Here is a 27,010-nt window from a genome sequence, read left to right on the forward strand (position 1 = left end):
GGAGGCAAGAGAAAATTGCCTGGAAATTTCTTGATAGATAGCACAGAAACAATAGTGACTTGGTGATTCATGTCTTCAAACACAGTGAAATGCAGAAAACCAGCACAGGACCTCATGAAATGTTGAGAATTCCTGCTTAAGAAACAGTTTAAAAAACCAGCAAGATTGCCTGATAATCATCTCGATACATCAGTGGGAACAGATCTCCACGTCCATAAAGTAAATTAGTCTGAGATAAGACAGACAAAGTATTAATGAAGGCTGCATTTCAAATGCTTCATCCAGTCCCTGACATCTCGCTGTTTATCTGACTCATCTAAATCTTCACAGGGATCCTTTTTCTCTCCTTTTTCTTTATAATTACCCACTCCATCTTTTCCCCTCCTACTTCTCAGACCAGCCAGCTCCTTCCCTGTGGACACCACATAGACTCTTGCCTGCAGGTGTCTGGCAAAGGTCTGCTCCCCTTTGTGCTGTGACACCACAGTCCTTTCCCTGCCTCACTTCTTCTGCATGCTGTTTTCAGTCTTGTGCTTGGCCAGGTCAGAAAGCATGTCAGTTCCATCATCCCTCCTGAAAATCTGAGGTCATCTTACAGTATTTCAGAACAGGCATGATACCTTTTTTTCTTTCTTTTATAAACAACCAGCTGACTGTCTAATGCTGCTTGGGAGGGAATAAGAAGGAAGTGAGTAGGTAGAAGTTTTCTTCAAAGCAATATGACTATTTAATGAAGGAAATCCAGGCTCATGTAGGACCAGTGACTGGGATGACAATGTGTCCGATCATTTGTTCATTCATTGCTATGATATGCACATCTGCTGGCCACACTTTGGTCCTTTCAGTACAGAAGTATCCCTAGTCACTGTGGTCCACCTCTTCACCTTACCATTGTTAAACTAAAAAGGAACTGTAAGACACTTTTTCTTGGTGAGGGAACAAAGTCAGATGAATTAGTATCAGACGAGAAGAACAAAGAGGGGATCATGGTTCCATAATTAGCAAAATTACCTGGAAGAGTGGTAAACTCCTTTGTTTTTCCTGAACTAAATGACCATGTGTTGCTTTTGGGAGCATTTGGCCCATCGCCATGTGTCGGGGTACCTGGGGGAATTTTATATTAGATGACCTGCACTTTGGGCAGCTGAACTGTGAAGAGCAGAAATAGAGAACTACAGAACATTTCCATAGCAGACAACAGCCTTTTATGGGAACTGGGGTCTTTTAAGCTACCGAAAGCATTACTCTGCCTTGCTTTCACATTTTGCAGTCTCTGATGCCAGATGCAAAGAGACCTGCAATGCATACATGTCCCAAGAGGGAGCATATTACTGTTCATGCAATATCCTAAATATTTGCTCCTATTATCAATAAGATCAGATCCTCCCAGGGATGCATAGAGGCACCAACAGTTTCATATATTGCTTGAAGAGAGAAGAAGAAAGAATGAAGGAGAAACCTCACAGCAAGGTGATAAATTTTTGCAAATTACATTCAACTAAAAAAACATTACTCCCTAAGAAGCTGTTGAAAGACAGAAACCAACTGGGAAACTGGGCAATGCTGTGGCAGATTAAATGTAACTCAGATTGAGGTAAGGTAAGCTTGTTATCTATACTGATGAGCCAGACTCATGGGATCATTTGACGCCAGTGACTTGGAAGATACCACCACAAATTGTGCAGTAAAAAGGCTTGCCTGAGGCAGAGCAGCGGGCACAAGGACGGAGTGGAGGGACCTTTATAAAACAGTAACACTGAAAAGAATTCCTCCTAGTTTACACTATGTGGTAAACAGTCTCATCATGTGGAGTGAAACTGAGCCTTGGTTGCTTCCTGGCAAAAAATTAGTCCTCTGAGCAGCAGAACTATCAAGACCTGGTTGTCTAGTATTTTTTGTTCTCCTTCCCACTCCTGCCCTGCACCCCCCCCCCACCCCCCCCCCCCCACCCCCACCCCCCCCACCCCCCACCCCTGAGTCTTTGGTTAGGAAGAATGAGTATGCACTGTGTCCTTTCCTTCGGGGAAGACACAGGAGAGATCTTCCTCTACCCAGCTGCCGGTTTTCATGGAAGATACTAAAGAATCAGTACCTTTGGGATGTCTAACACTCAGTTACGTGTTGTTAAAAGGTAGTCAACAGATTCAAATACTATTGAAAGGACAACACAGGTAGATAGGCTCCTGCTCAAATGGCCCTGCACACAGGCTCTCTTTCTGAAAAACAGCAAGCTGGAAAAGGTGGAAGGAGACAGCCTGGAAGCAAAGGTGGGAAGGATACAGCAGGAATGGCACAGAGCAGGAGTGGCCCCAGGTTAAGCATAAGACATGGAGTGTTTCCAAGCAGAACAGACAAGTAGCTAGCAGAAACTTAAGAAAGAATAAAGATTTTCTGATGTATGTTCCCCTAATCTAGGAGCAGCAACTCAGCACCTGAACAGTGACAGAGACCTTGTTTTCCTATACAGTGCCATGGGAGAAGCTTTCCAACTTCCTCCCATATGGGAGCCTGCCTGCATGGAAAAGATTTGGGACCAATGTGCACCTGGTGTCTAACTGAAGGAAAACAAGAAATGTCCACCAACATTTACATTACGATGGTAGCATTAATCATGCGAGCTACAATTTGCAAATCTTTTCATTGGAGACTGTATATCCCCATTGTGCATCTCATGGCTCCTTGAGCTCTCCCCGTGGAGGTATCCTCTGCCTTTCAGGGTGAGAGACACACCGAGTGGGAGGCTGTGGCTCCCGAAGCACTCCCTGATCTGCAGCCCTGGCCAAGAACCTCACAGCTGACAACAGATCAGCAGTTTAGTGCCCTGCTAAAGCAAAATGTCACTAACTAAAACAAAAATGGTTTGAAGAAGAACATAACTTGAAGACATTAAAAACCTGGTGTAAATAACATTTACAAGGTATATTATTCCCTGCACTGAGAAGTCCCTTTTCTCTCCTGTTTTGTTAATGTCTTTAGCTTTGACCAACTGCACATGCACTTCCACTTTTCCACCCCTCTTCTTGTAGGGCTTAACTTGCTGCTTTCCCTCACTTGCCAGTTCATAACCTGATGACACATGCTTGCAGTTTCTTTAGGGACAGATCTTTATACCATATGATTTTGCCAATTGCTTTCAACCTGGAAGCTGTTGCGTATGTCTTTGTTCTCTCTCCAGCCCCAATAGAAGCTTAATCAATAATCTCCTGCCCTGCTCTTCTCACGACCTAAAGCCATTGCATCAATAGATTCATATGGCTATTACAGGTCAGCTCCATTTCCACCACAGTGTTCTCTGCCACATTGCTCACTGTGATGAGCTGCCACTGTAACAGCAGAGCCATTACTGTTTATGACAGGAGGCACAGGAATAGAAACTGCTATTGATATCTTTCTTCCTCTGCTGCAAAACACAGAGGAGTTGTCTCCAATCAGCAGAATGATGCTGCTGACACCCCAGGTCTTCTGCCAAACGCAGGAGTCATGTTAACTGCTTGGAGCTCATACTCCAGGTCCTGCTCTCCTGCACTTGTTCCTCAGGTGGCTGTTTTCATTTCTTTTGGTCAGGGGCCAGTGGGCAAAGTCCTGCCCTACAGCAGGCAAAAGAAAACTATCAACTCACTTTAGCACGTCTCTAAATGAATTTTTATTATATTCAGGCCTCTAAGAATTGTATTAGATGTGAATATACAAAATAAAATTTAACAAGAGGGAAGCAGTGACAAAGAGCTGCAAATAGTGCTTTGAGCAGCGTGGTAGTTTAACCAAACTAGATCACTAGCTTCTGGTAAAGCAAATTAATGGGTTTATATTTTACTGTGGACAGCAATTACACTAAAACTTACAGTGATGGTAGCATTCACTTCCTGAATGATTATCGTAACTGAACTTGCTTGTATTACAAGCCTTATTTACCTAAAGACAACGCACAACAAGCACAAGCAATGTTCTTGCATTTTGAGAACTGTTACTCAGGTGATCAAATCTTTTGATGATGAGAGTTACGTAAGTACTGTCACATGCATAAAGCAGGTTACAGCATTCTACTTGTGCAATTAGTCCAGGCATATGTAGCAGCAAAGGCTGCTGTAAATCCCCTCCAAATAGAAAAAGATGCCAAGGCTGGCATTTTCAGAGTGAGAATGGATTTATTTTTATCATCTCCCAGGACATGCACGCTGATGTCTCCACGAAAACAGGATTGCCATCTTTGTTTCAGTACATACCGTTGTTCCCAGCACACAAATACTGTCTTTCTGCATGATGCTCCCACCAAGATGCAGTCAGACTGCTTCTAATCCTTGGAACACTGGCTGAAACAAGAGGAGGAGGTATTGTAATGCTCAGTGGGAAAATTTGGGTGCATTATCTACAGGATAGTTAGAGTTTTATTCCTTTTTTTTCTCTCTACATTGTTTCCTCTACCAGGTTTTATGGAAGCTTACCCATATGACTTACCAAGAAGACAAAATCCTCGTAAGTCCCAAAGATGGCCTTAGGCTATTCATATCTACTGTCCCTGCTCTTTAAGCTGTCCAGACACAGCATAGCCTGATCTGGGGACCATGTAGCTGCAGTAGGGCAATACAATGGCTGAGCTAATAAGCCCTGGGTAGATCAGGATGGATTAACTTGAGCACAGGGCAGTGCTTTGAGACTTCAGCCAGCTGAACAAGGGTGAGAAGAGGTGGCCCAAATACAAAGCCAAGACCAGGAGTGCCAGCCACAGCTATCTCCAGCAAGGACCGACTGCTTGTGCTGCTTTGCTGCTCCACTCAAGTGTCTCAATATTTACAATTCTTGTTGATTTTAGAAAGAGAGGGCATGTATCATAAGGCTAAAAAGTAAACCGAAGTGCTGACATTGAGTTTGTACCTACAGGGACAAGAATGATTACATCTTTGGTGAAGCCTCTCTGTTGTACATGCTCACATATGCAAGCTAGTTGCAGCCTAAACGAGGACTGCAACAACCATGGCTGTATTGGTGATGGGAGCGTGTGGTGGTGTTGGCCAGTGATAAAGCATTTTCAGTCCCTCCAGCAAATTTGTTTCTTTGCACATGTGTACAGACACACACCTGCACGCACCCCCAAGCATACCCATCAAGCCAGTAAGGCATGCAGCCACTGCCCAGCTTTTTCTTGGCAAGCCTCTGAACATTGTGTTAGCCAAGAAAAATTTCACATTTACAGGAAAACCCACTGCTGTTCTCACCCTGTTACACAGTAAATGAAAGCATTGCACAACAAATGTTGACACGGTAACTCTCAGAGAATTTCACAGACAAAACAAAAATGTATTCACAGATGCTAACAAAATAACCTGGGATTTCACATGTACTTATTAGGAAGTTATTCCCTAGCAAACTAAAACAAGGATATGAGATAATCATCATAAATCATCTGATACTGTCAAGTATTGTACTATGCAGGTTTAACTTAAGAGAGCTTGAAGTAACATATAGAGTATTGCTTGAAGTTTCAGCCAATACTGAAAAAATATCGTTTCTCAAAATTTCCCAGCCCCATTTAGAGATAACTGATGACTGAAACAGTGCTTTCAAGTTTCATTTATACTTCAAAAACTGGAACATTTCTCTGGCCCTGAACAGTGACCCTTTGGACTGTTGCCTGTCCCTAGTGCATGCTAGAGAGTTTCAAAACAGATACAGGCATGTGAATGAAGTAAATCAAGTCTAGAATTCCTGGGAAAGAGCAAATAACCAGTGCCTGTAACAGTAAATAAAACCGGACAGTCCTCATTTCATAGCCCCAGAGACAAAGGGGTATAGGTCAGTTCACATCCAGCCAGTTAATCCACCACCACAGAATCTGTTGTCTTACTGGAAACAGTCCTTGGCCCATGTAAGTGGTTGAATGGGGCCCAAACGCTGTTTTGGGGAGGACCAGCTAGCACAGACCAAAACCACATTAAATAATTCACCAGGAAGGATGATAATTTACCCTTTCCTGAATCCCATGACCTGGTCTTATTTTGCTTATGCAGCACAGACCCAACCAGGCTGCTCTGCAGGGGACAGAAATGGCTGCAGTCTTATGGTGACCCTGCTCTGCTGCTTCTGGGGACATGGGACCAAAAACGCTCCACTTGCAAAATATCCTGAACTTACACGAGCAATGAAATCTGAAGCACAACTGCTTTATAAAGTAATAATAATTCCAGAAAATTAGCCCACCGCTAAAGTCCAACAGTAAAGTGCTATTTATTTCCTAGATCTTTTTTTTTTTTTTTTTTACTTATGTGATCACTGTTAATAACAGTAGCTCTCAAAATGGTCTCAGAAGAGAAGTACTTACTTGCCAGACTCAGGTCTACCTTTCAAACCTCTGAAAACGAACTCACCAAGTCATTACATGTAGTACAAAGCATTGTAACCAGCAGTCACAGAACTTTCGTGAGTCCAGGGACTGACCGTCAAATTTAGCTTTGAAAATGTGAGGCCTAAATCAAGGCATTTGAAAGTTACACCTAACACATTTCCCAGTGGCAGCAAGTGTCATACCTGCAGGGATGTTTCCTTCCAACCCTCACTGAAGACTTGACCTTTTCAATAGCCCATTTCATGTCAATGCCACAATTACAGGGAGCAGGACACAGAAAGAGGGGTTACTGGTCATCTAGACATTTTCAGTCAAATACAGACTATGTGGCTTCATTCTTTTCTATTCTGCAACTTTGATAAGGACAAGATATCTCCAGTGCTGTCACTATCAAGAGAAAACCTTAAAAAGAAGTAGGAAAAATCCTTAGTCCCGAAAAGTGATAAAAGACCAGTTCTCTTCTGCCTCCCGAAATCTAAAGCACGGTTGTTGAATCTGGCAGCCTGAGGGGTGTGTGTCATGGTTCGATGTCCCTGCTCCCATTGCAGTCCTTGGATACATTATTTTTGCATAGGTATTTTTCCTGGTGCATGGCCCTGGTGAACCAAGACAAACATTTTCTGTAATGCTATCTAGCACTACCTGGACCACGTTCAGGTTTGAAATTACATCACCCTGGCTGTAAGTATGGTTCACTTTCAATGGGTTATTTTAGAATGGCAGTTTTAGGGGTTCTGGCCATTTTTAGCTTATGTGGTAGTAATCTCAGGAAACAGAAACACCAAACATATTCCCACATATTCTTATCCACAGTCTTCAGCTGTACTCATACAGATACATTGGGATCCAATGTGCCTTGTCCAAAATTACAAGTACCCCTTGAGCTCCCCTGCAAGACAGCAGAAGGTGGTAGGCAGTGATCATCACAGCTTCTGGGGGAGCATCGATGGGCTTCAGTGCAGTCAGGGCCCTCCTCAGTCCTGCACCCCATGGAGCGACTGGCAGCATAATCAGCAACTCATTTCTGGAGAGAGACTGTGGCAATGACACCCATGCCACCTGCTTACTGTCACCTGCATTACCCTGATTACATGTGCATCATAGACATTAATTTTGAACATTAGGGGGGAAAAAAACAACACCAAGTGTTTTCAACCACTTATGGTTTATTCTGCTATAAGTTTCTGTTGTCTCTAGCCAAGCTGATTTCCAGGAACAGATGTAATTTCTGCTTTGCTGTTAATTGCATCTTCTCTCCAGACTAGCTACGGATGGGCTGCTTTGCACTGCTGTGTCAGAAAACCTTCCCGAGAAACAAGCAAAGAGCCAGTGACCTGAGGAAACAGCAGATAATCAGCTTTATTTTCTCCCTGAGTGGATTTTAACACATGGGTCACATTGACCGTGGCCTGAAGTCTCTGAGACAGCATTTCACAAGACCTACTTGTTCATCAGCAGCGTGAAATTCCCAGTTGGTGCCCAGTTTCCTGAAACCACTTGTGTGTGATAGCTTCTGTACTTATTTGTCTGAAAAGTAAGATATCACCACAGGAAAACTAAGGCTCTCCTATCAGCCTCTCTATTTACACTATGCTCGCAGAAGGATCTAATAAAAGCAGAAGACTCATTTTTATTATTTCAGCAAGATCTCAGCAGCAGAGAGCAGTAGAGGGAGAAAGACCTTGATAACTGGGTTTTATGACCAATAAAGAAAATATTGTTAGAAGTTTGTACTTGCTGACATGTTTATGACTTCCAGGTAAATATGCACTGTTTTACCTCCCTGTCAGGGTGCCACAGGGCCCGGGGCTCCCTGGGGACCCCCATGGTGGCAGGCAGCACCTGGCAGCCTGAACTTGTCCCACCCCACACCAGGGAGCTGAGCAGCCCCAGCCCCTGAGGAATGGGACAGGCCGAGGCCAGGACGCTGACACATGGACGGGGTCCCAATCAGCAGGGTCCATGGCCAGGCAGGGCAGGGCCTGATGGCCTTGGCGGGCTGAAATGGGGTCCTGGGCCATGGGCAGGGTGGGCTGGGCTGTAAGTGTGGCTGGTGCCCTCAGGCCCTGATGCTTGAGATACCTTATATGCTTATAAATGATTTCTTGTCCCCTAAGGATGATGCTGCAAATTATGGAAATAACAACTTCCAAAAACAAAATGGGAATTTAGCATATCTCTCTGAAGTAATTTGTTGTTTTCATTTAAGCTCATTTGTCCCAGGCTGAAGATCCCTTGACCCTCAATTTAGGATGTAAGGGGGCTCTAGGGAGGGATAATGGGGGGAGGCGGGGGAGCAACCAGGCTTCAACTAAAAAGCAGCAGGCTAAAATCGAGTCTCTTCTGCTCTGGGTTTGGTTATTTCGGGTCCTGGAACTACTGAGACCCAAACCCCACCGGGTAATGAGCAGGGCACGACGCACTGAAATCATCCTGTCCTCGTTTTGCCGGTGGCTGTCTGTCTCATACAGGCATGCTCGTTTCTTCCACCCACATGTGAATAATGCTGGCTGGTTTCTGGTTCACAGAGTGTGCGATGGGAAGGGAGCACAGGCACCGCGTGTGGGGCCCAGCGCTGCTTTGGGAGCCAGTCTCTAACCCTGAGTGATCACAGCATTGAGCCCCTCAGCAGCTTCGGTCCTTCATGGATAGAGCTAGTTGTTCTTGAAAAGTGGCAATTTAGTGGCACTGATCTGGAAGACAAATAATGCAGTACTGGAAACTGTATATTAGGAGTGTATATACATATTTATATATATTTCTATCTAAAATATATATTCGTTTTTTAAAAATAGAAGAGGTAGGATTAATTTAATCCAGTTTTAGACATCTATAGCATAAATACTTGTATTTCCTAGTCACCCCCCAGCTCCCTTCACCGTCAACAGAGGAAGACAGGCACCTCTAGGGCATGACTCACTCAGCCTGTTTTTAGATGTCTACCTAGAAAGACAGAAATCCTGCCCTCTGAGGGACTGCTTCTCTCCTCAACTGACTAATTATCTTGGATGCAGACACACCTGTAGGGGCTTCTCACTCCCAGTAATCAAGGGAGGAAGATCAGCTTAACCCAAACCCTTCCCCATGGGAAACCTTCACACCTACCCACACACAGACACACAGAGCCTTGGGAGGTGGTTGAAAGACCCTTTATAGTAAATTCAACACCTCTGAGCAGGGGAATTATTAAATCTACTTAAGTTTTAACTTAAAACAATGTTATTTGCAGCATCTTAATCCCATAACTTTCCACCAGCACAGCTGAGTCAGTTCTGTTACAGATACAGCTGAAGCCTCCCTTTTGTGAAACTAGCCCAAGCCTACTGCCCAGGGATCTCTGGGTGAGAAGAAACATGATGGACTTCTTCCTCTAAATATGTGAATTGAATATGCTGAGCTGGAGCTATCACATATGTCACAAATGCTGCTGCTGCTGGAGGTACATCCCTGCACTCCCTGGAGTGCAAGCCGAGGAGGGCTCTGCAGGAACCCAGTGGGGAAAAAGACCAAGGTTGCCTCTGGTTTGTCACTCATTGGGGAAGTGGCACTAGCAGAAGATCTAGTACGCATATTCTACTGTGATCACTGCACCTAGCAAGTTTGCATTAACTAGTCACAACCACATTTTGCAGCAAATTCTTAAGAGAGGTTTTCCTCTCACATAGCAGCTGAAATAAAGACATCAGGACTCAAACATTTAATAAAAGATGTTTTCTGTCATAGCTGTAACAGGAAACAGTGATTACTATAACTAAGCAGTGGCTCATTGGCAAAAGTTCGGCAGTTGCTATTCAAATGTCTGTATCTGCCTTATCTTCAAATCCTTGAACCAAACTCTGGATTACTCTTTCTGAGGTTGCATAAGGATAAACTTTATAACAGCCATTATGTAGTCAGTTCTCGTCTATATTTGGTCAAAGTTTGCATTCTACATTACAATTGTGATAAGTATTTATACAGAAGCCCACAACAGCAGCTGCTAATTGTCCAGCCACTGAATTGCACCTTAGCTGTCTCACTGTGGTAAGTGTATTCTACATACACTTCACGTGCTCTTGTACAAGTGAAAAATTAGATATGCTGGGATGTTGTATGGAACCTTGCGTCAGTGGGAAGGCTCATTATATTCATTTTGGATAATGCCTTCTCTCTGACATTAAGAACAAATATATGGGATTTTTCTGAGCAGTAGAGAAGCTGCATTACTGAGAAAGCTGTCCTTCAAGAATCGGTAAGGTCTCTGTGACCCTTGTTACCCTGACAGATTCAGTTCAGGTTTACTTCATCTTCCCCAATTATAACTTATGACTCAAGGCAATGATCAGATAGCATTACTTGGAGCTTACAATGGCAAAGGAGGGATGGCATTTCCTGCTGTCAGTGAACAAGAAAACTCTATCATTACCAAATATATGTTATCACAGTAGCAGAGAGAGCTCATCCAAGAAAAAGACAGATGTTGCAGGAAGTATTAAAGAGCTGCAGCCTTTGATATGAGGATTGAGGACCCTGTGACAGAGCACAGCAGCAAACTCAAAGTCCTTGTGAATGCAGTCTTGATCCTACTGAAGCCAACAGCAAAACTCCCGCTAAATTTAGCAAGCTGCAGTTTTCCTCTGGATTCAGTTGATGTCTGAATCACTATTTTATTAGTGAGTGGCAGAAGACGTCTCCATCCTGTGCCATAACAATCAACTGTAAAACAGAAACTATGGGAGTTATCCCCATCAGTCAGAGAGAACAACAGAAGTCTTAATGCAAATGCTTGCACATCGCACAACCACTCTGAGACCAGAGGTGCTGGAGAAATGGGGGCAGCTGAGGAGCATTCAGCTGTCTTCTGTTTATCGGGAAATAACTTCACCTGGCAATTTATTATGGTGAGAAGTGTCAGGGGAAAAAATTCTTCCTATCAGGATCACTGCTAGACAGTCACACTGGAATCAGAGTCCTGTAATGAAAAGCTAGTCTTAAGGTTACAGGGTCAGGAGCAAGAAATCTTCATTGTTTGTTGAGGCTGCAGAAGGCATATACCACCATTCTGAGTGATTGTTCTTCCATAGAATACAACCAGCAAGAAGAAATAAGGGCACTAAAAACCAATCTGGGGATAATCAGATTTGCAACTTTCTCCCAGACTATCACCAGCATATTAGTATATATTGTCAGTTGGAGGAAAGAGCCATAAAACCACAAAGGCAAACCTATCTCAGTTTTTTATAATAGTTTTTACCACACTTTTTTCCACACATAATGCTTTATTGTATTTGGCAGCATGTTTAATTGCTTCTTTACCCTGAGCTCTATCCAGTTGGGACTAGCTGATGATTTAGGGAATTTGGCAACATCCCAAATACAGGGGTCTGATATCCCCTTGGAAGGAAAATAACCATTTCACATCCAGGCCGTTCCCAGGTGACTCTGCCCAGCCCTGGCAAGGTGTGACACATATATAGGGCAGGTTATTCACCAATGGACGCTTCTCATGCTTTTGTCCCTGACTTCCATTTTTCTGCTGACTGCTGATGAAAAAAAAGTGACTTTCTGCTTTCCTCTTCTTGGAAGGTAAGTTTGTAATCCTCTATTTTGTAAAATTCTGACTGTTGAAGGGGAAATTTTGAAGTGGTGTTAATTTGTGACTGAGGAATGGTCTAGCATGGAGGGCAAGAAGGCCCATCTACAAGAAGGGGTTAAACTGGCTAGAAGCAGACATGGCAGAGAAAGAGGCTTCTTGCAAGGTGTGAAGTTTCCCTTGATGGTGAGATAAGAAACAGCTTCTACATTATCTTGTAGCCATTCTGGAATGGGATGTTTCAGGGACTCGAGCTCAAGGGCCAACTTTGGGCAGCAGAGCTGGGCTGGGAGATGGACCCATGGCCAGGCTGAGGTGCCTCATGCAACTGCTCTCAGCATTGGTGCTGGTGAAAGTGCATGTAAGGAATCTATTTGTGACACATTTCTGCAGACTCCATGTAGAGCTGGGTATTGTGGTAGGACTACATTGTTTATTAAACTTTTATTTTATATTTAAGCACAAACGTGTGTTTAATTCACCTCAGAAGGTACCATCAAAATTCCCAAACAGTATCTAAGGCTCAAACCCAGCAAACCAACCCATAAAGCAACCACTTCCTCCCTTCAGTTACTCTGATTAAAAATCACATGGTTTTGACGACTTTACTCAATCATTGTGTATTGTGGTCCAGTATTTTGTATTGCTCCCTGAATTTGCACCGTGGGTGCCTGTACAGGTAACGTCTTTCATGACCCCATTAGGTGTCAGAGGGAACGGGCAGTGATACTGAAGTGCCTGGTCTGCCTGCCTGGATGACACAGCAGGTACTCAGCCAACGAGACAACCAGAGTGCACAGCAGTCACAAGCACAGGGGCAAAGCAACAAATGGCTAAGGAAAGGAAGAGTCTCACTGAGCACTAGGTGAGACCAGAGGCAATGCTCCTCTTTTGTCCTTTCCATCCGCTCCCCTCCCTCCCCCTGCATATTCACAGAGTTATGAGCGGTGAGAGCATTCCTATGCCACACACCCATTTTCAGACCAAAAAAAGCCCACTGCCACCCTTCTCCCAAAAATCTGTCGTGCCCTTTTATTTTTTTTCTTCTTTTTTCTTTTAATCCTTGTTTTTGATCTACTTGTCCTTTTATAACCATCCAGGTTTTTCCCAGGATGGCTCAGCCTGCGTATGGTGGGATGATCATGGTGGCTGCCAGGAGAGCTGACATGTTATGCCAGGCAGCTCCCCTGCTCCAGCACCTCCAGTTTGATGCCAGCACACTTCATGGCTGCCAGTGCGCAATGGCTGACTGTCCTTCTCCTCCCTGTTGACTCCATTTGGATGCAGTGAAGGTAGTTGTCTTCTCTGGGGCACTGGTAAGGCATCAGGCAGAAGCACTGGGTCTGTGTCTCTGAGAATGAACATGTTGGAATTTTAGCTGCAAATGTCATGACTAATAACATATTGTACAGTTTGACAACATTTCAAGGTCCAACAGGGAAAAAAACACTATTGGAGGTTCGTGATATATTAGTTAGAAAAAGCCTATAGTGCATATACTAAATGGTAGGGCATTTACAATAGAGGCAAAAGCAGCTTTAAGTATCAGTTTTTGCAGCAATGGCCCATACAGAAGCAGAAATTAAGTACCTAACTATTTTTTATCCAGTGGCTTTCCCTGACCTTTCTTGCAACAAAAAGATATTAAGTTGACTTTCTGTTCCCAATTATCCTTGCACACAATGTTGCTGTGAAATGGAGTCTTAAGGTCCATACTGTGTCAGCTCCTATTTCATTAGAGCTCCCTTTATGAATGCTAAGCTACCTGCTGCTGGCCTGTGGTAAAGCTCAGTCCTGCTGGTTATTTCATTACCCATTTCTGATCTAATCAGATTCTGACTCTTTATATTCTTTCCCAGAAATTCCCTGGGCAGGAAACTAAGTTTCTGCCTTCTCTTTCTTAAAACATATGAAAAATGTGTGTTTTCCTCTGTTTAGCTGCTTTCACATGGTACTGCAGTATCTTCTGCCTCTGTGTTGATACCAGCTACTCTTTCTCAGGAAAACCGAAACTTCGATTTCCTAAACGTTTGTGCATACTCATGAGAAAGATTACTTTTGTGGAGGTGGTGAGGAGGAAAGTCCAATTCAAACCCCTTGAACACCGCAATGAAAACTTATTTGATGCATTTTTCTCCTCTGTCTCTCACTTTTCTTCACTGAACAAGGCTCCTCTGTAAGGCTTTTGAGATAAAAACATTGAAGTGCTGGCACAGTATCCAGCTTTAAACCATTTACACAGTGGGAGCAGATCTAGGCTTCTTATGGGCTCTGGAATAAATAGGCACAATATCATTTTAAAATTATAACCGTCTTCCCAAGAGCCCAAGTTGCTCAGAGGCTCCACCACAACACGTCCCTTGAGGGGCACACCTGGTTGTGCCCTCTGGTTTGGCCCCACAACAAATAACATCTCATGTGGTAGTTTTACAGCCACCTAATTAAAATCCTGCGCTGCAGAAATCTTTCATCTTCAAAATAGGGTTTTAGGATTGCTACACACTGCAGCTGCTTTATTTATCATAAGTAGACAATGTGTGATAAGGATCATAGTTGTCTCTGGAAGCAAGTGAAGGAATGAGCATGGCTGCCACTCAGCCTTTTCCTGGCAAGCACTTGATGTGCACGGAGCCAGCCAGCACCTCAGACATTTACGGGAAAACCCACTGCTCTTATCATAAAGTTACACAGTAAATAGCCGAATTGCACAACAGTGTTTGTGAAATAATCCTCTTAGGGATTTCACCAGCTTAGCTAGTTTATTAAAACTCTTAATAAACACAGTTTTCACATATGGGTATTTGCAAATGTAACCATTAAAATCCCATTAAGCCTGATGGCCCCAGTCTTGCTTTTTAAGCAGTATCATAATTGAATTTCATAGTTTAATTACATGCTATATAGGGTGTGGCCCAAATTACCTCCTGAAAAACAAACTAGTGGTTAGTAACCTCACAGGGAATGGACAACATTGCTGTCCACATTCTTGTGATTAAATCACATTTTTGTGATTAAAGGTTCAAATGTTAATTTTCCTCAAAAGTTCCCTTAATCTACAAGTTCATTTTGTGCCTTACTAATGGGATGAGGCAACGCTACACCACTTGTGGGTAAAGAGAAAAGACATGTATCTAGGTGTAACACTTGGTAGCAGGGGCGTGGGGCTGACCACACTCCCACATTCCTCTTACTGTAAATTGCTCAGATGGACCACAATGGCTGTAAATCCCATTCTTGGAGCAGTGAAAGAGTCAGCACATTTTATTATTAGATCAAAAGGGCAGGATAAATCCCACCATTCAGAAGACATACCTGGACATTCCTCCCAGTCATAGCAGGTGTCATAGCCACAGGGCACTCTCTTCAAGCTGTTTGCAGAGAGCTTTGCCCTTTCGATAGCCCAGTCTAGGTTGGAATCACCATGACAAGGGCCAGCATGCATGAAATAAAATGACTGCTCTCCGAGGCACATTTCAGCTGAGTACTGACAGCTGGGCTTGGTCACATTCTGCTCAGAAACAGCATGTAGCACACAGATGCCTTCTGAGTAGTGGCTGCCCCAGGGAAAAAAGAAAAATTATTTTAGCAGGCTGTGCAACAAGTCCACACTTCTAGATGCTCCACCAGTATTAAATGAAACACAGCAAAGCCATGGGCACATAGGATATCCCTCTAAAGACCTAAGGCTGTCCCAGCTACTGCAGGAACTGGACCTGATGCAGCATTGTGCTGTGAGATAAAGCAGCTTTGGTCCAGTCCAACAGATGGGACGTGAAGGACATATGCCTCCACAAGAAAACAGGAGGTGCTGTTACCTCCACAATGTGGGTGTAATTTCCACAGGGCCTGGGGTGTCTTATCTGATGCAATGCAGCCCTGCAGCTGTGTGTGCATGTCCGCCTCTGAGGCACAGTTAGTTTGGGACTAATGGCAGGCAAACTCAGCCATGCTGCTTGTAGTTTCTTTCTGGTTTGCTCTTGGTTCCTGAGTGGACTCATTCTCAGCAAGTGCAGGCATTTCCAAGAAGCATTATCTTGTGGAGTTTAGTAATTTCCCAAAGAAAGCGAGCAATACGGCTCACGTTGTTTAGGCTCCTGAGTTAAGATCATAGCTTTAGTCATCAAAACCTCTCTAGTTTTCAAAGGATTTTGCCTATGCACTTTTGACAAACTCTCTCTCTCTACCCAAGGTCTCTTGAGAGAGAAGATACCTAGTTATTTGAGGGTTGACATGAATGAGATGAAAGCCATGCCAAGGGACTTGCCTGTGGTTACACAGGAGCCCTGTGGTGGAATGTGTATGGATCTCAGCCCTATAACTGCACAGTTTATGCTCAATCTGTGCTCATCTTTCCTAATCCCAGCCCCACATCACACCTCCACCTTGGCCAGTCATTTATTAAAAGTCCTTTAGGATGACTCTCTATTCACTTGAAGGCTCAATGGTCAGAGCAGGTCATGTTGCGTAAAAAGACAGTAAATCCAAGTCTTAGGTGTTTCTAGATGCTCTGGAGACTGAAACATACAGTGTGCTTTGCTGTGTTAATCCGAAAAATGTGAATCTCAAACACAGGGAATATGATTTATTATAGTAAGGTGATGACAGGGAAGATACAGAAATTGGAGGAATGAAGACAAGAAAAGGGAGAATTGGAATCTCCAGTAGCAGATGGTAATGTAGATTAGAAGGATGAGCTATGGTGTGCTGTTTTGTTAATGGCATTTTTCATTCATTTCATAGGCTATAAGTGGGGCTGTAATGTGGATAGGGGGGCATAGCTGGCTAATATCTGAATACAGAGTAACCCTGAACTGCTGTTGTCTTTTGTTACTCTTCCTGGTTTGTGTCACAATGGACTCTTGATCTATCAGTAGAGAAACTCTGGCTTTTCTTTTTCTAATTAAAGAACTTACACACAATCTTCTTCTGGAGACATACAAACACACTGAGATCCAACCTGCTTTTGTCCTGGATTGCAAACACCTCTATTCTTAGTTTGCACATCTGAAATGAAAGAGTGAAAATGATGGTAACTGCCAACAAAGTGAACAGAAATACCTTAGATTTATGCTGTAAAACCTAAAATGCATTTGTTTCAGTTTATCCCATATTTCTCTCTTCAAAAGCTGAAGTGCTTGGGATTCCACAAGTATGCATCAGTCTTTGCAAAAATCACTGGAAAATCCTATACAAGAATAGAAGCTGAAGTTTCAATAGAAGGCATTCTCCTACTTTGCTTTCACAATGCCTTGCTAATACAGCTGGGGTTTGTTTTGATTTGTTGTTAAGAAAACAGTTTAAGTATCTCAATTTCATAGTTGAAGTATTCATTATATTGCACCCAATACTTCTGAATTTAATGCAGAATTTTGGGGCTGAAATTATATGGCACTGTGGTAGGCACAAAGTAAAATCCAAACTAATGAACAGTTGCTCTTAAACCCAGTCATCTGCCTTCTAGTTCTAGATAGCTAAAATAAACTGTGATGTTAATACCAGCAGTAAAGAAGCAGTAAAGTATCTGCAGGCATACCAACCTTTTTCACATGTAATAGATCTCAAAATAGGAGGTATCCAAGACAGATCTTTCCCGCAGGTATACTGTGTTTGCCCAGTGACTATAAGCCCAGCTTGACAGCTCAGCTTCACGGTTTCACCAATGTTGTACTGTTGCTTAAATGGGGAAATTGTGACACTGTCAGATGTTGGTGGCCTGAGGCATGCTGAGGCTGTAATAAACAGGAAAAAAGTATAATTCTTGTTGGTTTTATGGTGTGTGGATATTTACGTCAAGTCATAATGCTTCTTCTGAAGAGCCATAAAGACACTCAGTAACACTGAACATTCAACTGACATTCAAAACAAATAAATACTTAACGTAATTAAGTCTGGAAATTTTTGGTGCACTGTCAGAGACTTTACAAATATTTTTCAATCAATAACTAAATAAATACAATGCCCTTCTTATGTATGCTAATATGAGTAATTTAATTTTACAGTTTAAAAGAATAAGAAAGGCATTAACAGCAAATTTTAATTTTTCTTTTGTAAATGAAGCTATTAACAAAACAAAATTCATGACAATAGAAATCTTTTAAGTATATTTAGGTAATTTTTTTGATAACATGAATTTTTTACAATTTTTTTTTTATAAAATGAAAAATTTTGAGTTAATGAAATCATGCTGGGTTCTAGAAAACTCCTAGAATCTCTCCTGTTTGCAAACCCAGGTCAGTTCTGATCCTTAATTCTTAGTTGGACTATAAATACTTCAAGGTATTGAATTATTGTGGGGATTTTCAAGGCAGCCTGGGGGGTGGGGGATGCTGAGAGACACATTATCCCTTTAATAAAAGAAATGGTAGACAAGTTCCTCTAACAATGCTTTCTTCAGCGTAACGTTATCAACTTGAAGATACCTATGTAAGTCTGGAAAAAAAAGATGAGTCCTTCTGTTAAAGGTACTTAAAACTAGTCAAGAGAAGTACCTCACAGCAACCATGTGATGGTTTTCTAAAGCACTGAATATTACAATATCCTTACAAAGCACGTAATAGTAACACTTCTGAACTGAAAGAGGAATGATGTAGCGACTCAGGTTTTTGCCTTCTCTACTGAAATACCTTCTTAAAATGCTATCTTTTCAGGTATCATTAGAGATTCTTCTGTTAAAACCTGTATTAAAATCTATGCTATGTCTTTTTCTTCTAATTCTATTTTGTTGCTGAGCTAAATTAGTTTTCTCTTTCTTACGTTGACATTCAACAGGTTGCTGTGTCCAGGTTTGATCTGGCAGACACCGAAGGAATTGATAGCCACTGAGGACATGACCACTCACACAGGCAATTTCAGCTTCTTCCCCCACAGCGTAATGGTTCTTTTCATTCTACAAAAAAGAAACCAGAAAGTCCCTCAAAAATCTATGGTAACAAGACTAGACACTGTCAAAAGAAACAATGATAGAACGTGATGATATGATGGAATGAATCTGTGCTTTTCCTACTCTGAAATATGAGTCATCCACTCACCTATATAAGGATATGTTTGTCCAGCTGCACTAACGGATTTCACTGTTACAAAACAAGGATTCAAGGGCCACTGACTGAAATGGATTTTACCTGACCTTTGCTTCAGTTGCTGGTGGGCTTTGGTGGGCTGGAGTCGCACAGCATGCCACATACACAGCAAGATGCTCACTAGCACTGTAGCTAGCTTGGGTATCGGGCACATGTAGTAAAGAAGATACAAAATTTCCCAGCTCTGCAACTACTACACTTTCCTTCCATATCAGTCATTTTTCATGCTCACCCTGATAAAACTGTGTTCTGGTGGGTCTGGCTTGGAGCACCCAGACTCAGGTTTGCCAACCAAGACATCCTCTTCTCTCCTGACTTCATCATCATTTATACAAGCAGCACCTCTGAAAAGTAAAAAATTGCTGTTGAGGATGTATCTTAAGCACTGGTGTCACCAAGTAACAGTAGTAGTATGTTAGGAGTTTTGAATGGGAGTGCTGCTGCTGTGCCCCATCATCCCTGCCATGGTGAAAGAACTTTATTCTGTTAAATAAAAGATGGTGTGCATAAAAAATTGCAGGTGTTGATAGGAGGGAGATTGTGAGAGCACCAAAAAAGTGATAGATAAAGGGCTACAATTTCTAGTAACACAGCTCATTAAATATATTTATAGTGTAAGAAAAAGAGGCAAAGAACAGAATATGAAGGAAGTCTCTAAGGAGTCGACATGATCTGGTTGGGTTTAAGATAATGTAGTCAAAACCTGCCTCTTGCCATCAGGCAGTGGTTACAGGAGGCAGGTGTCCATGCGCACAGAGCTCATGATGTCTAGCTAGGGTGAGTAACAAAGAACTGTGGAGCCTGTTGCTTCTGATCCTCTCCTACGCACTCCAGAATCTCCTCTGCAGTCATTACAGCAATGACAATGAAAATCCTGCTTCAGCCTTTGATTCCAGTAGAAAAAACAAATCTGCACAAAGCTTTGCTCTTGAAGATGCAAAAAACAGAGCCATTTTGGGGTTGGAGTTAGGATTTTAAGTCAAAACCATGCAAAACCAGTACATCAGACATAATCAAAGCAGGAATATAAAAAGCACGGTAGTTTCAGTGGAATTGTCTCTCAGAATGAGTTCAGACCTAAACCTGTAAGAGGTTGGGATATTAAAAAAATGGAAACTGAACTCCCGTGAACAGAAGTAGATGAGTCCTCCATGGCTTTGGACAAGAAAGCAAAGCACCATGAAAGATCTACAGGTATACTTTCATATGTAATACGTAAGCCATTTTCTAGGAATAAACAACTAATAAATCCAAACTTGAAGTAAGATGTGAAAATTTCCAGACATTTCCTTCTCTCAGCCCCACCACAGAAGTTCAGATGGGAGAGTTGTCTGCTCTTTCTCCTTGGTAGTCACAAAGCCATTCTGGAAGGCTCCTTAACTCTGCCCCATGACTATGGAGATCTTTCATCTACCATCTTCTTACCTGTCTGTGAATACAGAGACATAACAGTCCTCCTCTTCTTCCCATTCACCTTCACAGGGTTTCCCACCGTTCATTGGAGAGGGGTTATTACACTGCCGGGTCCTTCTTCTTTTGAAGAAGGCATTGCATGAACTCCACTCAGACCAGCAACTCCAGCGGCCATCTACAGCAACTGCAAGAAAGAAAAGAAATCCCATCTTTAGGTAGATCTGTACCATACATAGTATTTCTCTTAAGGCCACATAGGGGAGCGATGGTAGTAAATTCATAATAGTTGTTTTCAGAGGATATAAATTTGTTACTGTTAAGGGAGTGTATTGTATCTAGATTGTGAAGTTTTTCAAAGAGATGAGCAGCCAAATTCCACCTGCTTCGTGAAAACCTAAGATACATCTTCCTTTCTAGTTTGGATTGCAAGTAATGTTCAAACCCAGAAGCAGCTTATTTTCTACTTCCATTGCACAGATGTCTGAGTTTTCATGGTGCTGACAACCTTTTTAGATAGCTCAGTATTTAATGAGTTATTAAATAAATCTGAGCTCTAACACCATGTCCAAACCCCAAATCTACATCCCATACAGGCTAAATTAAAACATTCCTGTATTTTCTTATCCTGTGGGGTATTGTGTCTGTGCCAGCATGAAGCATATAAAAACTTTTATTTTCATACCCTTTATTTTCTGCATGCAATACACATTCTACATTAATCTCTATCTGCGTACTTTCAAGTGTTTATTTCTTTCAAAATATTTCTTTATCAGGGTCAAATAACGGGACCTGTAGCTGCTTAAGTGACTTTCCCTTCTGTTCCTTTGTCCCCTTTTGGTCCTGGAATATTAATATATGTAACAGTAAATATAATAATTCTATTTCCCATAGGTATGACACTAGTGCCAATTTCATTCAAAAATCTGTTTGCATGAAATTTTTATTTGAATTCTTCAGAATGATCACAGAATCACAGAATGGTTGGAGTTGGAAGTTACCTCTGGAGATCTAGTCCAACCCCCTGCTAAAGTAGGTTCATCTACAGCAGGTTGCACAGAACTGCATCCACGAGGGTTTTGAATGTCCCCAGAGAAGGAGAATCTGCAGCCTTTCAGAGCAGCCTGTTCCAGGGCTCTGTCACCCTCAAGGTAAAGAAGTTCTTCCTCATTTTCAGACAGAACTTTCAGTGTTGCAGTTTGTGCTGTTTCCCCTTGTCCTGCTGCTGGGCACCACTGAAAAGAGCCTGGTCCCCTCCTCTTGACACTCACCCTTAAGATAGTTGCATGCATTGATCAGATCCCCTCTCAGTTTTCTCTTCTTCTGGCTACACAGGCCCAGCTCTCCCAGCCTTTCCTCAGAAGGGATATGCTCCAGGCCCCTCATCATCTCTGCAGCCCTCCAGTGGACCCTCTCCAGTAGTTCCTTGTCTCTCTTGAACTGGGGAGTCCAGAACTGGACACAATTTGATGATTATCTTCCATCTTCTTAAGGCAACTGGGTTTTCCTTCCACAGTATAATTAACTATTTTTATCTCCATTAGCCATTTAGTCTTTAGGCATAATAGGCTATAGGGCAAACTAAGGAATGGGTTTCTTATTTTTTTTCATGATCTCAATTCCATCCTTATTGCTGAACAGCTCATTTCCTATTATCCTAATGATGTAGCTAAAGAAAATTTCACCATGTCTTACAACGTCTTTTGAGCCATGCCTATCCAGTTTGATTTTTTTATTTTTAATGCTGCCTTTATTCTTATACATACTCTATGACCATCACCATGTTGTAAGAAGTGCTATGGATTTAGTAAGGGAAGACCTGTCAGAGTCATCTTTGACAAATAGATACCAGAAGGACCATATCAACCCAAATACCTGATTTGTAACCTGGAGCTCGTGTCTCGCAGCTTTTGCCATAGGTGCCAGCCTGGCACAGGCAGAGACACTCCGTCCCAGAAAGCACAGGCCTGCCATTGTTGGGGCACGGTGCACACTGGCAAGGGTCAAACCTGCCTGCGTATTCTCTCAGGGCTCTTCCCAGATTGCGACGTTTGGTCACGGCACATGGCACATTCTTCACCAAATCCATGATGGGGGACACCTGAGAGACAGCCATTCAGTAGGCAGTTAGCTAGACACAGCACAGTCCTGCTGGGGGTAGCTGCAGGATTATAAAGACACTAGAGTCTACACAAGAAGCTCTATCACACAGAAATCAGGCAAGTTAAAAGTTACGTATGCTTTCAAGGAGCATGCCAGTGCTATACATCTATATTATGCTGTTTATGTTGCTTTTATTTCCCAAATTTTAGGGGTCTGTGAGCCAATGGAAAACCGACCAAATAGGATACCATGTCCAAAAATTCAGCACACTGCAGATGATGTGACACATTCCTGCACTGCCTTCAGGAACTCAGCACCTGCAGTGGGAGAAAGATCACTGCATGCTGCATTCAGGCAGGTTGTGCTATTTGCCTCCAGCACTGTGCTGCTGCTGCTGTGCAGCCGCTGTGCCAGTCGTGGAGGGAGGCAGCTCAGTGCGCTCACAACAGCACTGGCACACTGCATTAAATGAGCAGGACAGGGATACCAATGAATTGCTGGGTTTTTTTCTGTTTAGGTCCTTGCTATATGTTGCAACAAAGCCTGACAAGATAAAAAGCACAGGAAGAAAAGTGTTCCCGCACCATGCACTGCTTTTCTGTATAGTAAGTAACTAACCCCTGCCCGTGCCTGAGCTCCTGGTAGTGTCAGTCATTCACTCATATTCCTTCCTCTTATTCTTACTGTCCATGGATAATGCAAAGCTGCTGTTGCTTATAAACCCAAATGCACAAGAAGTAGTTCTAATAAATGTTTTGAATATATATATTACACCCATATGTTTGCGCATTCGTTTCACACAGGGCATCATTCCAATTTAAAAGACAAAACACCTGCAGAGGTCTCTGAAGAACTGCTAACTGGTGAGTGCTTTACTATGTCAGTGCTTTTCTTGTTCTTCTCTTACCTCAAAGTCAATCACCACAGGATTGTCCTTTATTGATTCCAACCAGTTGGTGAAGACTGTATGTCCTGGAAAAGCTCCCTTCTTCTCCCAGGCCAGAGCTGCTGCATACTCTGACCTGCCACCTTTTACCAGGGAGACTGACCGTTCAGATGACTCCAAAATGGAACCTGAAAGTGGATTTCATCACAGTATTGTAAGACAAAGGCCTCCAACAACAGTGGATGTAACAGCAGAGTTTTAAGAAAGAGTGTTAGAGGATATAAAAAAATACACTAAGTTTTCAAAACTACCCTTGAAGAATGAAGTCTAAGTTCAGAAAAACAATCCCTGCTATGACAGCAGCCTGTCATAGTCTTCCAAATGAAAGTATCTGAGACCTGAGCCATGGAGCTACTCAGAACTACACCAGATACTTGTGGAAAATGCAGGGGACACAGTAGGCTCCCCTAGAAGAACACTTCAATCCCAGCTGTAAACAGCTGAGTAACAGAAACTGATCATAAAATGAGGATAAAGATATTTATCTTTAGTGTCCTCCTCCACCGTGGTGGAGGTGATGAAAACCCTGGTTTTAGTGATGCAGAACATGACTGTTGCCATTCCTACAGTAAACACACCAGATTTTTGCAGTTGCATGAGACACATTTCTAGCATTTTGAGGGATCTCCTGTACCTAGATGTCTGTTTAGCATGAGGAAGATGGGAGGGAAAAGTCAAGGAGTGTATTATTGCTGCCCAACTCTATCAATAAGCCCAGAGCGACCCTTCAAGAAGATCAAGAACTCAGTCATGATCACAGATTTCTAGTTGTGCCCATTTCCCAGTTCAGCATGCCTGGCCCTGGACCCAGGCCCACAGGGAAGGAATGTTTATCAGATCCATGTCTGACTGGAAGTGGCTCCTACATCCTAATTCCTTTTGCAAGTAAGAGGATGTTTCCAGTGCTTGCTTCAGAGACAATGAAACACTGGCTCCTCTGACAGTGGTGGAAGAGCATCTGTAGTTCAACAAAGCTGGGAGGTCACCTGGGACTCCTAGATGAGGGAAATGGTATGGCTCAGGGTAAGTAACAGGACATGGGCCCTGTTCTCATCATGGTCACCTTCATGTTTCACTGTCATCCTGTTTGTGGTGCATCTGGTACTGACTTTCTTTTTCTTCCGGAAGAACACACGCTTTGTCGTTTCTGTTCGGACACACTCCATTGACTCATCCACTGCCAAGCCTAGAAATACCACAGAGCAGCAGCTTCATCACCATAACCATGTCACATGATGGCACCATGCCCTCAGCCTCCCATACTGAGGTGAGCCGTTGCAGGTCTCTGTGCTCTTCAGCCAGGTACAAACGGCATTGGACTAAGTCATGTATACCATCCCCTTTAGATACCATCCCATACCCATGAAAGTTACCTCACTGGCATTAAGGATCACAGCTTTTAACCTTACACTTCAATTTCCATGGTACTGTCTTTTCATTTTGACAGTCTGGCAGTCACAGGAATATTTTAAGAGTAATTTCTAAGCAATACCTAAGACTTTAATAACTGTATCCCCAGAAGTGCCATTTACACATTTCACACCTCAGTCCCACACTGAAGTATGCTGGGACACCTTTTTCTGGTGGCAACTGGTTTTGATCTAAAGGTCTTAAGAGGTTTCCCTGAACACAATGACATTTACCAAGTAAGGAATCTCTTGAACTTTTCAAATTAAGACAGTGTAGAGCAAAAACTTCTTCTTGCTCTATGTTTAGGCAGCGTGAATAATTCTTGGGCCTATGCAAGTCTAAAGGATTTTTTTTGCTGTTGGAGAACTTACTATGTGGTGTAAGACCTAAAAGCAATGATAAGGAAAGTGATGAAAAAATCATATTTTCGTATTAAAGATTACATACCAGAGTTCTTAAATTCCTCAGAGTTGTACTGGTAAAGAATGTCATAGGAACCACCTATCTTCCCAGAGGTGTAGTAATGAGTGCCAAAGTCATCAAATATTCTGCTGTATAAAGCGTAGTTGTACTCCAGGGGCAGGTGATTAAGTGCTTTTAGAAAGACATCCGAGAGCTGCAGATCTGACTGTTTCATTGTGAAGTTAGCAACAGAAATGACTTTATGGACTCTAATAAAGTTGGAATTCTAGAAATAAGAAAAAGGGAGTCTTAACACCTTCATAGGTAGTTACCTGCAGAAAGCAAAGAAGCCAAGAGTATGTCATAAGATACATTGCAAGAACTAATTAATCCTGTGTATCGTGCTGTTTTAACCATGAACAAACTAGCCCTGGAGTTTCCAAGAGCCAGTTCTGGAGGACAATGCTCATTACTCTGTTACATTGCAGAGGTATATAGCATTCCTACAAATAACAGGACTCCCTGAACACCTACCAAACAGAAAGCAAAAGGATTCTTGCCATAATAAATACACCAATAATTGATAAAACAATCAAAAATTTCAGAGGAAAGCCTTCAGCTTGTAAGCATCCATGGGTTGTTTGCAAGTAATCTGTTGAGAAGGTAATTTGAATTCACATCCACTGTTACGAAGTTTCACAATTTATCATCTGCTAAAACCAAAACTAAATGACAAAACTAAAGATGTCATTGAGCTCAAGTGTCAGGCTGTTAAGACAAAGTTCAAAAACTGGCAACATCTCTTACATTTAGAAACAACTTATGTTTCTGAAACAGCTAATTCATATATTTTTTCAATGCTAGCAGCTGTTTATGTGGGAGTTTAACTAAACAGAAGAACAGAAAATATAAAAGAAGGGGTTTATAAAGTGACAAGGGGAACTGATGGCAGAAGTCTGAAGCAGAGATCCAAGAGCAAGAGGAGCAGTAAACTGAAGTGAATGACCAACGATAGGAAAAACATTAGGAACGACCAGCAGATAGGAAAAAATTATTATAAGACAATTTGTTACTGATTTATATATGGGTTCTTCTACTGAATTTTGCTACTGCTAGGTTGGCTCTATTCCACTTCTGTCTCTGAGGTCACTTGGCTTAAAAGACACAAGATTGCCTCTGAAAGGCAGCATTCCCAGCCAGGACTGAGCAGCATAACACACGAGCTGGACCTCAGCTCTCAGTTCTGCACAGCACTGTTCATTTCAGTGCTCTCATCTGCACATTGGAAAATAAGCTAAGGATACTCAGCTTTCTGCTGCAGTGAGAATAAGAATAGAAGAAATAAAGTATGCAACAATTCCCAGATTATAGTTAGCTCCTGAAATACCCTGTGGCAACATAATTTTTAGGATTTTAAGGTAGTTTAGCTTCTGATCCTCAATTTTCAGCTGTGCTACCTGACATTTCAGTTAGGACACTCAAATTGCAGGCCACTTTGGAAAATACTGATTCTAAAACCTTAGTTGGTTTTAGCATGCACTAGCATGCTAAATATTAATTCTTGTTTGACGTACACCTCACATTTCCAGTTTCTGCTAGTAAAAGTATCTTAAGTGCTTTTATTAATAGCAATTAAGTGTTTTTATTACTAGCAATTTCCCTTACAGTTGTCAAACCCGGTGATTTCTGTACTAAATCCCTAGGCAGGCACAATGTTGGAAATGCTCACTTGCAGAACAATCCAGGAAAGT

The 27,010-nt window shown here is 42.3% G+C and overlaps 1 protein-coding gene across 1 annotated transcript in view; it reads right to left on the reverse strand.

Annotated features, from left to right (window-relative positions):
- Nucleotides 1-9,130: 9,130 nt before the first annotated feature.
- The window catches only part of C6 (complement C6), a 66,637-nt gene continuing 48,757 nt past the window's right edge, over nt 9,131-27,010 (reverse strand). The window contains exons 8-18 of the mRNA XM_080372176.1: nt 25,305-25,545; nt 24,511-24,633; nt 23,409-23,575; nt 22,274-22,499; nt 20,414-20,585; nt 19,221-19,332; nt 18,666-18,798; nt 17,450-17,641; nt 16,826-16,916; nt 15,225-15,466; nt 9,131-13,263 (exon numbers count right to left, since the gene is read on the reverse strand). Coding sequence (XP_080228302.1) covers nt 13,082-13,263; nt 15,225-15,466; nt 16,826-16,916; nt 17,450-17,641; nt 18,666-18,798; nt 19,221-19,332; nt 20,414-20,585; nt 22,274-22,499; nt 23,409-23,575; nt 24,511-24,633; nt 25,305-25,545 — 1,881 coding nt within the window. The 3' untranslated portion in view covers nt 9,131-13,081. The remainder of the gene's footprint in view (nt 13,264-15,224; nt 15,467-16,825; nt 16,917-17,449; nt 17,642-18,665; nt 18,799-19,220; nt 19,333-20,413; nt 20,586-22,273; nt 22,500-23,408; nt 23,576-24,510; nt 24,634-25,304; nt 25,546-27,010) is intronic.

Source organism: Falco punctatus (genome assembly GCF_963210335.1).
Source record: "Falco punctatus genome assembly, chromosome: Z".
In the NCBI taxonomy this organism is placed as follows: Eukaryota; Metazoa; Chordata; class Aves; order Falconiformes; family Falconidae; genus Falco; species Falco punctatus.